General features: G+C 39.0%; 1 protein-coding gene and 1 pseudogene across 1 annotated transcript in view; one reads left to right on the top strand and one right to left on the bottom strand.

Moving 5' to 3' along the window:
* Positions 1-12,903, bottom strand: part of HELB (DNA helicase B) — a 38,573-nt gene that overhangs the window by 8,441 nt on the left and 17,229 nt on the right. Inside the window, exons 8-12 of the mRNA XM_054580066.1 lie at positions 8,615-8,696; positions 8,177-8,236; positions 6,515-6,743; positions 5,563-5,706; positions 77-571 (exon numbers count right to left, since the gene is read on the bottom strand). Of these exons, the coding sequence (XP_054436041.1) occupies positions 77-571; positions 5,563-5,706; positions 6,515-6,743; positions 8,177-8,236; positions 8,615-8,696 (1,010 nt within the window). The remainder of the gene's footprint in view (positions 1-76; positions 572-5,562; positions 5,707-6,514; positions 6,744-8,176; positions 8,237-8,614; positions 8,697-12,903) is intronic.
* On the top strand, positions 11,157-11,640 carry LOC129075861 (transcription factor BTF3-like; annotated as a pseudogene).

The raw sequence follows: 12,903 nt of genomic DNA, 5'->3' as shown, positions 1-12,903 counted from the left end.
TACTGGAGTACATATAAGCACACTGAAGTTGGCAATATTTACATAAAGCTTGAGCACAGGAGAACATCACTCCTACCATAAGAATTTTGTTTGGACTTCCGTCTTCATTCATGACACTGGTTCTTTTGAAGCCTCGTGATTTGGATGGATCTTCGTCTGTATCTGCTTCACCAGAAAAAGAAAATTTCCATCTTCCAGCAGAGGCAGGCGTCTTGTCATCAGCCGCAGAGGCCTGGCTTCCGGAGATATTGCTTGTCAGAGCGTCAGCTGTGTCTGTCGGGAATGGTGACCCTGAGGGCTGTGTGCTGCGTCCTCTGCTGTCTTTGGAGCTTGGTGACGGGGATGCACGATCTGCTGGAGATGCACAGCTCGTGGAGAGCTCATTTTGCAAAAAATGTCTCAGACGAGTTTTTCTGCAGACACTGTTCCTCAAAATTGCGTTTCGGAGATGAGACTCTTCCGCAATGACATACACTTTGCAGCGGCCCCTGGTGACAGCAGTGTAGACATGCTGCCAGTGCTGGCGGCCCGCCTTCCCGACCACGTAGACAACTGTCTGCTCCTCAGACCCCTGACAGGGAAGAATGCATCAGGGAGATTTAATGCTGCATAACAGGCTCATGCCTTCACCTACAGAGGTAGGGAAGAGACCAGTCCTCCCAACCACCCACTACCTGGCCAGGATGCTCAACCTTATGGAGTCCATTTTCCTCATTATCCGAGAACTCATGTTCTCATGTTTTCTAATTATGCCGCTAAGCTCAGGCCTTATAGATCCACGGCTGGCTTGTAGAAACCCAGAGATAAACTTTAAAGTCTGTGCACAGTGCCAAATAATAAAATAATTTAAAATGATTGTGTGAGCTCTGTGTGTAAGGTATTATCCCACTGCTATTTTATATTACAAAAATAGGTATCTTAAATATCCAATGATAGGAGAATAAATATATGCACTTATTTACATATATTTATATCAAGTATCTACATATAGATATTTGATATACTATTTTGCAAACATCAAAGATATTTCAAAAATAACAAAATTTTTAAAACTGGATATATGTATTTCACAACTATGTAACACAAAATGAAATTACTCTGATCCAAAAAAATGCCTACAAAATAAACATAAATATGTGATGAAACAAAATAAATCACAAGAAAGAAGGCAACTTTATCAAAATTATAACTAGGCTGTCTCCCAAATGAAGGGCCCATGCATAATTTTTTCCTTGTATTTTTCTGTATTTTCCCATTGTTGAACCAATTACTTTTTCAAGATAAACAAAACAAAAGAGAACAATGGGTCTTTGCTTTTTAAGTTTAGCAAGCCAAGAATTTTATAGACAAGAAAAATGCCCAATGTCACCATGGAACTGTGAGAAAAGTTTCAAGTTTGATAGCTATCCTTTGTCCCTATATTTTCTGCACCAACATAAACTAAGAAGTGGTTTGAACCATTATCTCCCCTAATGTTTCCACACTGACCTGCCAAAAGGAGAACTGTGGGGAGACAAACAACAAGATGGGCATTGAGAAAATACAGATCCACAGTTAAAACAAACAAAATAACAACCTTTTACACAGCAAGCACTTCTATCTCTCTAAACACAGAGAATTTGAACCAACTCTTCAGATGACAAAAGTTGGACAAATACTTCCTTCCAATACTGCTGAGTCTCGGAAACTGACTTACGTGATACTTGATTATAGAAATGCTAAATACAGCTAACAGATACACAGCTCCATTTCTCCCCTGGACTTTACACTGCACACTCATAAACAGGGAAATGTCTACCTAAATTTGGCTAACTCAATTCTTACTTATTAATTAAGTACCACTGAGAAAAATTTAATAGCCTCATAATCAGTCTCCCGGTATTCACACTTGCATCAATCCGCTGTCCTCGTGGTAACTACAGTGACATCTGTAAAGTGCAAATTCAATCATATCTGACTCTGCTTAAAGCCCATTCAGGGCTCCCAAGCTCTCAAAGTCTTGTCTTCTTAATATGGCTCGTAGGGCCCTTCAAGAGCTGGCCTGGGCCCGGCTCCCCTCCCCCTTCTTACCCCTCCCCTTTCTACGAGCCCTGCTCGCCAGCGCAGGGGACCTCCCTGTGGTCCTGCCCGTGCTCCCCAGGCCACGGCCTCCACCGGGCCCACTTCTGGGCGGGGCCCCTGCCCCCCTTCCCTGTGCTGTCCAGCACCTACACTTCCCCTGTCACAGAATTTCTCTCAGACCGGAATGCAGCTTCCACTATTCCTCAATGAGCTGAAAGCTCTGTGAAGGCAGGATATCTATTTTGCTCACTGTTCTTTATTCGGTGTCTCACTGAATGAAGATAAACAGTAAAACACCATGCCAAAGGTGCACTCAGAAAGCAGGACATGGACCCCTAACTTCACCTCAATAACCTGCTATAAATCATATATCCATTTCTTTAATTTCTTCCTTCAATCATTAACACTATCGAACTTCTTAAGGAGGCGCGTTTTATATATTTACTTTTTAAAATCCTCACCCAAAAATATGTTTACTGATTTTACAGTGAGATGAAGGGGGAGAGAGAGAAACATCAGTGTGAGAGAGAAACACTGATTGGTTGCCTCCCGTCGGCGCCCCAACCAGGGATTAAACCCGCAACCTTTCGGCATACAGGAGGGCTCTCCCTCCAGCTGAGCCCCCCCCGCACCCCGTCCGGGCTACACATTTACCGTTAATTATGTATACATCTATTCTCTAAATTTGTTCTGAAACTTACAACTTGGATGAATAGACACAAACAATTAATACCCTTCATGATTTTACAGACTCGTTATCCAAAAGTCTCTATGGACTTTAGAACGGGGTCCAAAAACTTTTTTCTATAAAGGGTCAAAGAATAAAATAGGTTTTGCAGGCCAGATGGTCTCTCCAGCTACTACTCAACTCTTTCTTGTATGGTGCAAAGGCAGTTACAGCCAATACATAAATGAATGTGACCGTACCAATACAATTATTTACAAAAACAGGCAGTGAGCTGGATTTGACTACTATACTGGATAATATATAGTCCTAGAAGATCCTAGGAGGTGACCTGGTCTCCTACCAACCTACCCTCCTTACCCCACATCACTTCTCTGACCTCATCTCCTGTCACTCCCATGCCGGCCTCCTTGCTGTTCCTGTTCTTCAAATATGCCAGACAGGCTCCCACCTAAGAACCTTGACCTTGGCTCTTCCCTGTATCTAGAATGCGCTTCTCCCAGATACCCACATGGTCAACTTCTTTACCTCTTCCAGGTCCATGCTCATAGGCCACCCTCTCAATGAGGCTCATGCTGACCACCTATTTAAAATTACAGCTGTACGGCACCCCCACTTCCTTTCCATAGCATTTACCATTTCCTAACATAACATGTAGTCTACATATTTTTTTACAGTTGTGTATGTCTCTATCCTCTTCCCCACCAAACCTAATCCTCACACTGGCAGGTACCTTTGTTTCATGGACTGACCTTTAGCAAGCACTCAGAACAGAGTTTGACTGAATAAGTATTTGTTGAACTGAACTGAACTCGGAAGAAACAAACTACGCTGATATTAATCATGAATGCATGTTCTTGGAGGTAAGAGATGCTATTTCAATCACGAAAGAAGAGCCAGGTTTAATAAAAGGAACACTTAAGAGATATTTACTCCAACCTCAACCCAGTAATCATAAAGACCTCTTCACTTTTCATTTGCCCAGACATACAATGAAGACTGGATTATAATTTTAAAGAAATCTCTCTCAGAAAATACAGCAAAATGATAACATGATGGGAAACAAAAGAGAGTGATAAGAAATTGAGATAACCACTTCTGGAGGCCAAACAAAACAGAGGTTCTAGAAGGAGACAACAGAGAAAACTCGGGACAAGAAATCTTAATGAAATTATTCAAGAAAATTTTCCAGGACTGGATGATATATGAGTTTTCAGAATTATAGAAACCATAAGGAAAATTTCTCCAGGATCTCACAACCAGAAGTATTGCACATCTTCATAACTGGTTGTTTTTTTATCCATACAGACACAGTCAACTGACTGATTCTCTCTTATTCTGGGAATTAAAGCCAAATCCACTACCCTAGCGAACAAATAGGTTGGTGTGTGTATAAGCACTCCAGCCTACTCCTGGCAGGAATCCTTTTACCGTCCTTACCTTTATTTATATCATTTCTTTATCTTTCTAAAAGTCATGTTAAATTGTGCATGTTTTTGTAGCCATTTCAAATGCTTTTTTGAACTAAGATGGGGTAAGTTAAATACTACACCATTCACTTAAAAAACAAAAAACCTACACTAATTAATGTTGGCCTCCTAGTAGAGGATATAGGCTAACCTATAAAATTTTCCTGCATAACAATGGAGGTCGATGCAGCTTCATCATTAAAACAGCATTCCAACATCAGAGAGGGGAGCTCAAACACAATGAGATACATAACAGAGCCAATGATAACTTATGGGAATTCAAGAGTATTAAAATAGAACTTAAAAGTAAGTTGCACTAAATGCACTGTAGCCCAGGATTAGATCCTGGAACAAAAACAACAAAAAAAGGCATAGTTAAAAAAACTGGTGAAATCCAAATAAAGTATACAGTTTAATTAATAGCATTGTACACAAGAGCAATTTCTTTTTCGACAAATGGTAGAATTTTGTAAGGTATTAACATTGGAGAAAGTTGGGTGAAGGGTACATGGAACTCTCTGTGCTACCTTCCTAGCTCTTCTGTAAATCTAGTTATTCCCAAATAAAAGGTGGTTGCCTCACAAGGGCGGAGATAGGGGGGTACATTTGTCAAAGCTTATTCAGCTTTATAATTAAAATGTGCCCGAGATAGAGTAAGAAGGGTCTGGTTGGAGGGGGTGCGGTTAGTGCAGATCAGAAACATGTTTTATGCAAAATTATACCCCAATAATAGTTGATTAAATAAAAACAATAAGTGAGTCACAAAAATCTCTAAGCATCTCAAATACCATTTGAGATGGTAATCTTGTTTCCATATGATTGGACGGATACAGAGCAGAAGCCACTTCGAGGAGGGTGGGAAGGCAAGGGACAAGGGCAGAATAAATGAGGCACTTGCTTAGGATGCAAAATTTAAGAGGATGCAAGAAACTCAGCAACCAAGATTAATAATATTTTAATAAAATAGTTTTAAAAGTCAAAATTTAAACCAAAAGAGATCCATGATGAACAAAATATCAAAATTTTAAATAAAAACAAGATCGGTAACAGTGCCATGCTAAGCAGCACAGGAGACTGAAGCAAGATGCAAGTTCAGCCCTGTGGGTCCTGACCCTTCCATCCTTGATGGATGAGGCTTTAGCTATGACATCGTGGTTCCTGAATAAAGAGAGCGCTGAAGCCAAAAAGAGTAAACGGTTTATGTCTGCAAAATATTGTCTGCACTTTTGTGCATTTTGTTTCCTGTTTTTTAAAAAATAAAAGCAATAAAAATTAGGAAGAAAACAATATGAGGTATTCTGTGGCAGGGCGAGCTATCTGAATAGCTTCATAAATCTCCAACCTTACCTGAAAAGTGTGAATCGTTCTTGCCCATGCATGTCTTATGCGACAATGTTTCATCAGTTTCCCAAAATCTACAGTTACTTCCAAGCCAGCCATATTATTAATGGTCAAAAATCTTTTCTTTCCACGGGTTATATCAACTTTATCCTGTGACCAAAACAAAGAACTATTTTGTATGTTTTAAAATACGCACACTGCAAAGATATCTATAGTTGAACTGAACATAAAATGCAAGCACCTCATAAGCAAAAGAGCATACATATCCACTATAATCGTTAAGAATTTCAAAAGGTTTAAAATCTATGCTTAAGCACAATCTGAATACATATACGCACAAATATTTTAATAAACACAAATTGAAGTGTTTGGTCCTTCAAACTTAACCAAATTTGACTCTCTGGAAAACAGTCTGTGTTCTCTCTCTTATTTTGAAGTCTATACATTGTATTTCTTGTACTGACAATGTAAGTCTGCATATACTCTTTGCAAAAACCACTTTTCCTCACAGCTTTTAGAGAATAAGCTTATAAATTTAAGAAAGTTTTTACACAATTAGAACAAATTCAAGGTGACCACTTCTACAGTTTCTATATGTAAGCAGACACCAAGGAAACGATGCTTTGTAAAATACCAGCGTGCCACTCGTTTCTTGTTCTTGTTACTCAAGCACTTCAAACTTATTAAAAATGTTTTTCTCCCCACAAGGTCTTCTAGAAACTCATTTTATGAAGCCAGCATCACTCTGACACCAAAATCAGACAAGACATTACTAGAGAACTACAAAACAATATCCCTCACAAACATGGATGCAAAAATCCTTAACAAAAAAAAGTATTATGGAAGAAGAATGTCAACTCTGATATGTGTGGATTATGAATCAATCCTAGGGCAACTTTTAAAAAATGAAATCTATCTCTAATAGGTAAAAAGGTACTCTTTTTCTGTTATCACTTACACTTGTTATGAAAAATATTTCTCCATTGCAGAGTCGAATACCACTCTCAAAGTCATGCTTATTCTTAGCAACATGATGAAGGGTCCAATTAAAGCCTTCACCACTGGCCTCTAGTTCATTACTTTGCCGTCCGTTGGAGGTATCTTCAGGCAGTAAATCTGAGAGATATGCATTCTTGGTACAACAAATTTTATCACCAACTCCAAATACGAGTCTATTCTGATGGTCTCTGGATTAGAAAATGATAATAAATCATTAAGTGTAGAAAACCTTAATTTCATTTTGTTTAAGCAGTAACTCCCACTCAGACCCAATCTAATGTTCAACATAATTTCCACGCTTTCTTTACTCTACTTCTATTCTCCAAAGTTCAACAAGAAATCAGGCTCCCACAGGTGTAATCACCATACTCTCCTCGCCACCTCAAACGCAAGAACGTTGCCTAGCCACACTTTTTGTTAGAAGCCTTGGCGTAAATGATGTCTCTCTTTCCTGTTACATTCTAAAAATTACCAAAAATCGTACTTATTCTACCTTTTAAATTTATCCTCTCCTCTCCAATCACTCCTATCACTGTCCTATTTCAGGTCTTACAGCACTTATACATATTTCTATTATAATAATCGTAACATATTAAAATAGCAGCAAATTGAATAAATGCCGGCAATATACCAGTTACTGCAATAAGTCATTAGGCGTATTATTTCATTTCATCCTTACTACACTCTGTGAGGATATTCTGTGTAAGTATCCTCTTTTACAGCCATGGAAAGGTGAAACTACCTGCCCAACTTCACAGTCACCGAGGCCCAGGCTGCATAACCCCAATCTCATGCTTTTTAGCCCTTTGTTAGGCTACCTAACATGTTTTCTGTGTGTCTATGTGTGTGTGTGTGTCTTCCCTTAACTAACATATCTCTGCATTCTTTGCACTTAATAAATAGATGTTGATAAATGCTAAAGATGTAAGTTAATTTTCCCCATATGCAAATAGAGTGGCTTTTCTACATTCATATTTCTCTGATTGATGTCCACTGTGGTGTTCTCTGCAGGCATCCCGTTCCTAAGGTTCTTGGACACACTACACACATATTATAATTTGAAATATTCTCCTGAATTCCCCATGCTCATCTTGGAGAAGCTGGAGTTTGCCAACCTGGAAACCACAAGGAAAGTTTTATGCCTTATTTTTCTTACCAAAAATTCAATTCCTAAGAATATACATTATACTTCATTGACTAGATCACCTTCCTTCACAAATGAGAAAAAATGATTTTTAAATATGTTGCTACAGCCCTGGCTGGTGTGGCTCAGTGGATTGAGCACTGGCCTGCGAACCAAAGGGTCACGGGTGCGATTCCATCAGGGCACGTGCCTGGGCCACAGGCCAGGTCCACAGTAGAGGGCGCGCAAGAGGCAACCACACAATGATGTTTCTCTCCCTCTCTTTATGCACACTGCAAAGGTATCTATAGTTGAGAGATCTCTCTCAACTATATTTCTCTTTCTCCCTCCCTTCACCTCTGTCTAAAATAAATAAATAAAATTGTTTAAAAAAATAAGAAAATAAATAGGTGGCTGCAGTGATAAATGTCAAAACAAACAAAAGAACAGTAAATCATGGAAGGACTGTCCCCAGAGCTTCCGTTTGTTGGTGCTCACTTGGTCAGGTGGCCAGTGTAGTGCTTGCCACAGCAGTCGTTGATGACATCGCAGTCTTGCCTGAAACACATAAACATGCAAGGGTCACTACAATGGTACCTGTTTAGTGCTTATTCTGTTAGCAACAATTATGACACACTAGATTCCATAAAAAATCTCCAGGACTTTCTCCAGGAAGGAGCATTTTGTAAATTTGATCTTAACATAAACATTTGTTCCATTCAGATTTCCTGTGAGTTTCCAAATACTGTATAATATTTTGTAGAAAGAGTCCTGTTTAGGAACTGCCCTCTGCATGTAAAACAAAGAAATACCTCAAACTAAGAGAGAAAATTAACAGCAATGAACTAGAAGAGACTCTTATTTAAACAACACCTATATTAATAAGCAATAAGATTTAAAAGCTAGATTAAAAACAAAATACTGCAAATGCTTTACCTTCTAAATGCAATAAATTGTGATGTCTCTGCACATTGTAGGTCTTTTTCTTTGAGTAAAGCGCTAACAGCAGAATATAAATCTGACAATTTAAGAGAAAAAAAATTAACATGGCAAAGCACCAAATTACAACATTGTTTCTGTGGAGAAACAAATTCAGAATTCCTGCTAAGGGGCACATACAACCTGTCATACAAGTTCTCCATGGGAACATCAACCTCATTCTAGAGTGACAGAAGAGAAAATGAAGACAAAGGGTTCAGGACACCCTGTCCTCAACAGAGTTCAGCCACAGCCAGGACACCTCCTAATTTGTGCTATAATCTCTGTATATTCACTGATGGTTTGTGAATGCAGAATTTAAACTATGAATGAGAGGATAAAATATGTGACAGAATTACTCATGTAAGATTTCTTTCTGTTTTAAGTTCTGGTAGTACAAGTGGGAGTGAGTTATATTTGAGAAAACCTTAATTTCATTTCATTTAAGCAATAACTTCCACTCAGACCCAATCCAATGCTCAAAATAATTTCCACGCTTTCTTTACTCTACTTCTGTTCTCCGAAGTTCAACAAGAAATCAGGCTCCCACAGGTGTAATCACCCATACTCTCTGCACCACCTCAAACGCAAGAACGTTGCCTAGCCACACTTTTTGTTAGAAGCCTTGGCATAAATGCTCTCTTTCCTGCTACATTCTAAAAATTACCAAAAATTGTACTTATTCTACCTTTTAAATTTATCCTCTCCTCTCCAGGAGAGGAGACATTATAGTTACTCTCCAGATCATGGAAGGACTGTCCCCAGAGCTTCCGTTCGTCTACTGCCTACGTTATTTCATTTAATTGCATTTTCACAACACTCCTATGAGGCATATATTATTTAGTAACTACATATCAGTATAAAATATTGAGATATATAATGACTGGAAGACAGTTACTCCCCAAACACCACAAGGCCCACTCCTATTCCATTCCTGCCCTTCCTTCCCCCAGAACCCACAGGCCTCCCCCTGATTCAGTAGCTAAAAGGTGAGCCCTGGCACAGCAGGACCATCCATTCTAAGAGTGACTATACCCTACCAGCTAATAAATAGTTTGACTATCACCACTGACTACATCCTTGTTATGAAAGTGAAACTGAGGCTTTTGGAAACAAAAGTAATTTTCCAAATGCAGTGGCCTGGTAGGGTGGCTGGACTCCTCTTGTAGAGCTCAGACCATGGCAGTGCCGACATTCACTTACAGCTTGTCCTTCCTCAGAGCACTGAGAAGCAGGCCTCCTCTCATCTCTCTCAGCAATATTACAAAAGGGAAAACATTTCTCAGGAAAGAGAGAAGATATATAAACTCGGGTAAGAACGTTCCAGGTTTGTGTGTCTTTCCCTCGCAGCAGGTGAATCACAGGAGAATGAAAAGGCTAAGGCCTTGCATTGTCCTCTTTGGGGAAGACTAAATTAGTTGCCAGCTGGGTGCTTCATTTTTCAGATGAAGGGAGGATTATCACTAAAAACTGGCCAATGCTCAGCTCACCCCCAGGCAACCCCTCGTCTTCCAGAATGGGAATTTCCAAAGGTTCCATAGAAGACTGTTTTCTTCCATATGTACAGGAAGGTTCCTGCTATTCTGCTCCTTGCTTTTTTCACTCTCTCGGCATCTCACAGATCAATATGCACAGTATCTCAACATGTACATAGTATTTCACTGATTCTAAACTACATGATTTTCTCACATTTTTAACATCTCTAAAATTCTAACCCACCTGTGAAGCCTGTCTTAAGTCTTTGTACTCCACAATACTGGGAATAATCTACTCAACAACTTAATTAATTATTAACGAGAAAGTACTATAGGCCTCTCTGAGGAATATTTATTCAATTTTCTTAAGGAGGAAACTAATTTTCCAGCTAAAATTTGTAATTAAGAAAGTACAACAGTATCAGTTAAGCTCTGCTACCATTCTGAATGGTAGACAATTCAGACATTCAGACAATTTTTTAAGTACATTTTCATTAATGAAAAGAATGGGTGCCAGAAATAAAGCAAACCATATTTTAGGTAGATCTAAATGGAGTGGCAAAGAGGCCAAGTTACTTAACCATCTAAGTCTCATTTTCTTCATCTGTACTGGTACCTACTATTAACTAAGCTGTTGTGACAATAAATATCTATGAATTATTCATAATATATTTAATTAAAAAATCACAAAACAGTATGCAGCCTATAATCCAATGTACGTAAAACTTACATACTATGTATGTAAGCCCTTACTATGTATGTGGCTTTTATAGGGTTGTCTTGAGGGAAGGGGCAAAAGGAAGATTACAGAGAAATATTCATTTTTACTTCAAGCACTTCTGCATCATTTGACTTTTTTTAAGGACTACGAATTATTTCTATAGTCAAAAACACCAAAAGGCATTTATAGAAAATTATGTATTAAAAAGAAAAAGGGGCTATTATTCTCAACTGGTCTGCCCAAGACCTACCCCCTGAGCGCCAACCCTGGTCCCCCCACATGGCCCCGTTTTCTCTCCAACAAGATGAAAGAAACTATCAGGAACCAAGAGAAACTTGCCAGACTGCAGGCACGATACATATTGGGGGGAAAGGAACTGCTCATAGAAAAAAGGTGGTTCACAGATCAGTTACAGCAGAAGATAGATAACGTCAGCTCTCTTTCAAGAAGTTAGGGGTAAACATATCTCTGATACTGAAGAGGTAAATATGTCCACAAACCAAGGAAGAGCGATCTACTTTACCAACTGTAAGGTTCAGGCATCTCTGGCATTGATCACTTTCACCACTGCAGACCACACTGAGACAAAGCAACTGAGAGAAATGCTCCCCAGCATCTCAAATCAGCTCACTGCAGACAGTTTGACTAGTTTAAGGAGGCTGGCTGAAGCCCTGCCCAAACAACCTGAGGATGGAAAAGCACCACTTGCTACAGGAGAGGATGATGATGGTGCAGTTCCAGGTCTTGTGGAGAATTTTGATAAGGCTTCCAAGAATGAAGCAAATTGAATTGAGTCAACTTCTGAAGATCAACTTGAAGAAGTTACTGGAAACTATCTTATATTCTGACTTCTTTTTCAAATTTTATTTACGGATCTGATAAAATCTAGATCTTTAATATTTTTAAGCCCTAGCCCCTTGGGCACTGCAGCTCTTTTCAGTTTTTGCTTATACACAAATCATTCTTTACAGCTAATTAAGCTGAAGAAGCCAGAGAATAAAGGTTGAAACCAAGGGAACTGAGATTGGTGACATACACAAAGAAGAAAAGCTTAAAGATAAAGTTCAATGTCACTTAATTTCATACACAGAGTGAGAAAGCTAAGTAGGAAGGATATACCTTTAAGAACTGTGGCAACTAGGACTTCCGGTCAAGATGGCAGCCATACGCAGACATGGCTCACCTCGCAAAACCACATTAAAATTACAACTGAACTATAGAATAACCGTCACTCAGAACAGTCAGAAATTGAGTTGAACAGAAGTCTGACAACTATGGAATTAAAGAAACCACATCCATACAGACTGGTAGGAGGAGCAGAGATGCAGAACAGGCTGGTCCTTCATCCACATGTGGATAAAAATCAAGAGGGTGGATGCCAGACACCTCAGCCTCCCTCTGTACACCACTAGGGCCTCTCAAGCCACCACCCCATCACTGAAGCCCAGAGATAGTGAGTTTGAGTAGGATCTCCAATAATGAGGAATGGATGCTGTTCCTGCATCAACACCAACCAAGGGATGATCCACCTAAAATCCTTAAAGGGCCTTAAACAGTTTTCGCCAAGCCCTTCTTGTAATAACACTGAAATCATTGCTACAATGAAGAATGGGGATCAAACATGGCTAAACTCAGATTCAAGATATGTGAAAAAAATTGATTAAAAAGTGGGAGAAACAGGTCAGCCAAAAGGAAAAGCAAAAGAAAGGGAGAAACATAAAAAAAAACCCAGGAAATTTCAAAAAGTTAAAAGATTTCAACATCCTCAAAAGAAGACTACATAGCAACTGCTTACCAACAAGTGTTTTGCATTAAAAAGGTTCTTTTTAATTTTATTGAAATAATTTCAATAGGGGATGGCCCCTTAATCCATAAGCTTGTTTATCTGACTAGAAATTTTAAAGCATCATTATAAAACTGTAATTAAAACTAGAAAGTGGCTTTTAAAATCCAAATGTTAAGAATTACTAGAGGCTATAGTTTGTCTTTATGCTTCCACCTATAATCAGCTGAATTTCATCATGCTTAAGAGCATCATCTTAGTTAACACC

This window comes from Pteronotus mesoamericanus, unplaced genomic scaffold (assembly GCF_021234165.1).
Source record: "Pteronotus mesoamericanus isolate MK-2021 breed Mesoamerican mustached bat unplaced genomic scaffold, CSHL_Meso_final contig_56, whole genome shotgun sequence".
Classification (NCBI taxonomy): Eukaryota; Metazoa; Chordata; class Mammalia; order Chiroptera; family Mormoopidae; genus Pteronotus; species Pteronotus mesoamericanus.
This window is presented reverse-complemented; position numbering and strand designations above follow the sequence as displayed.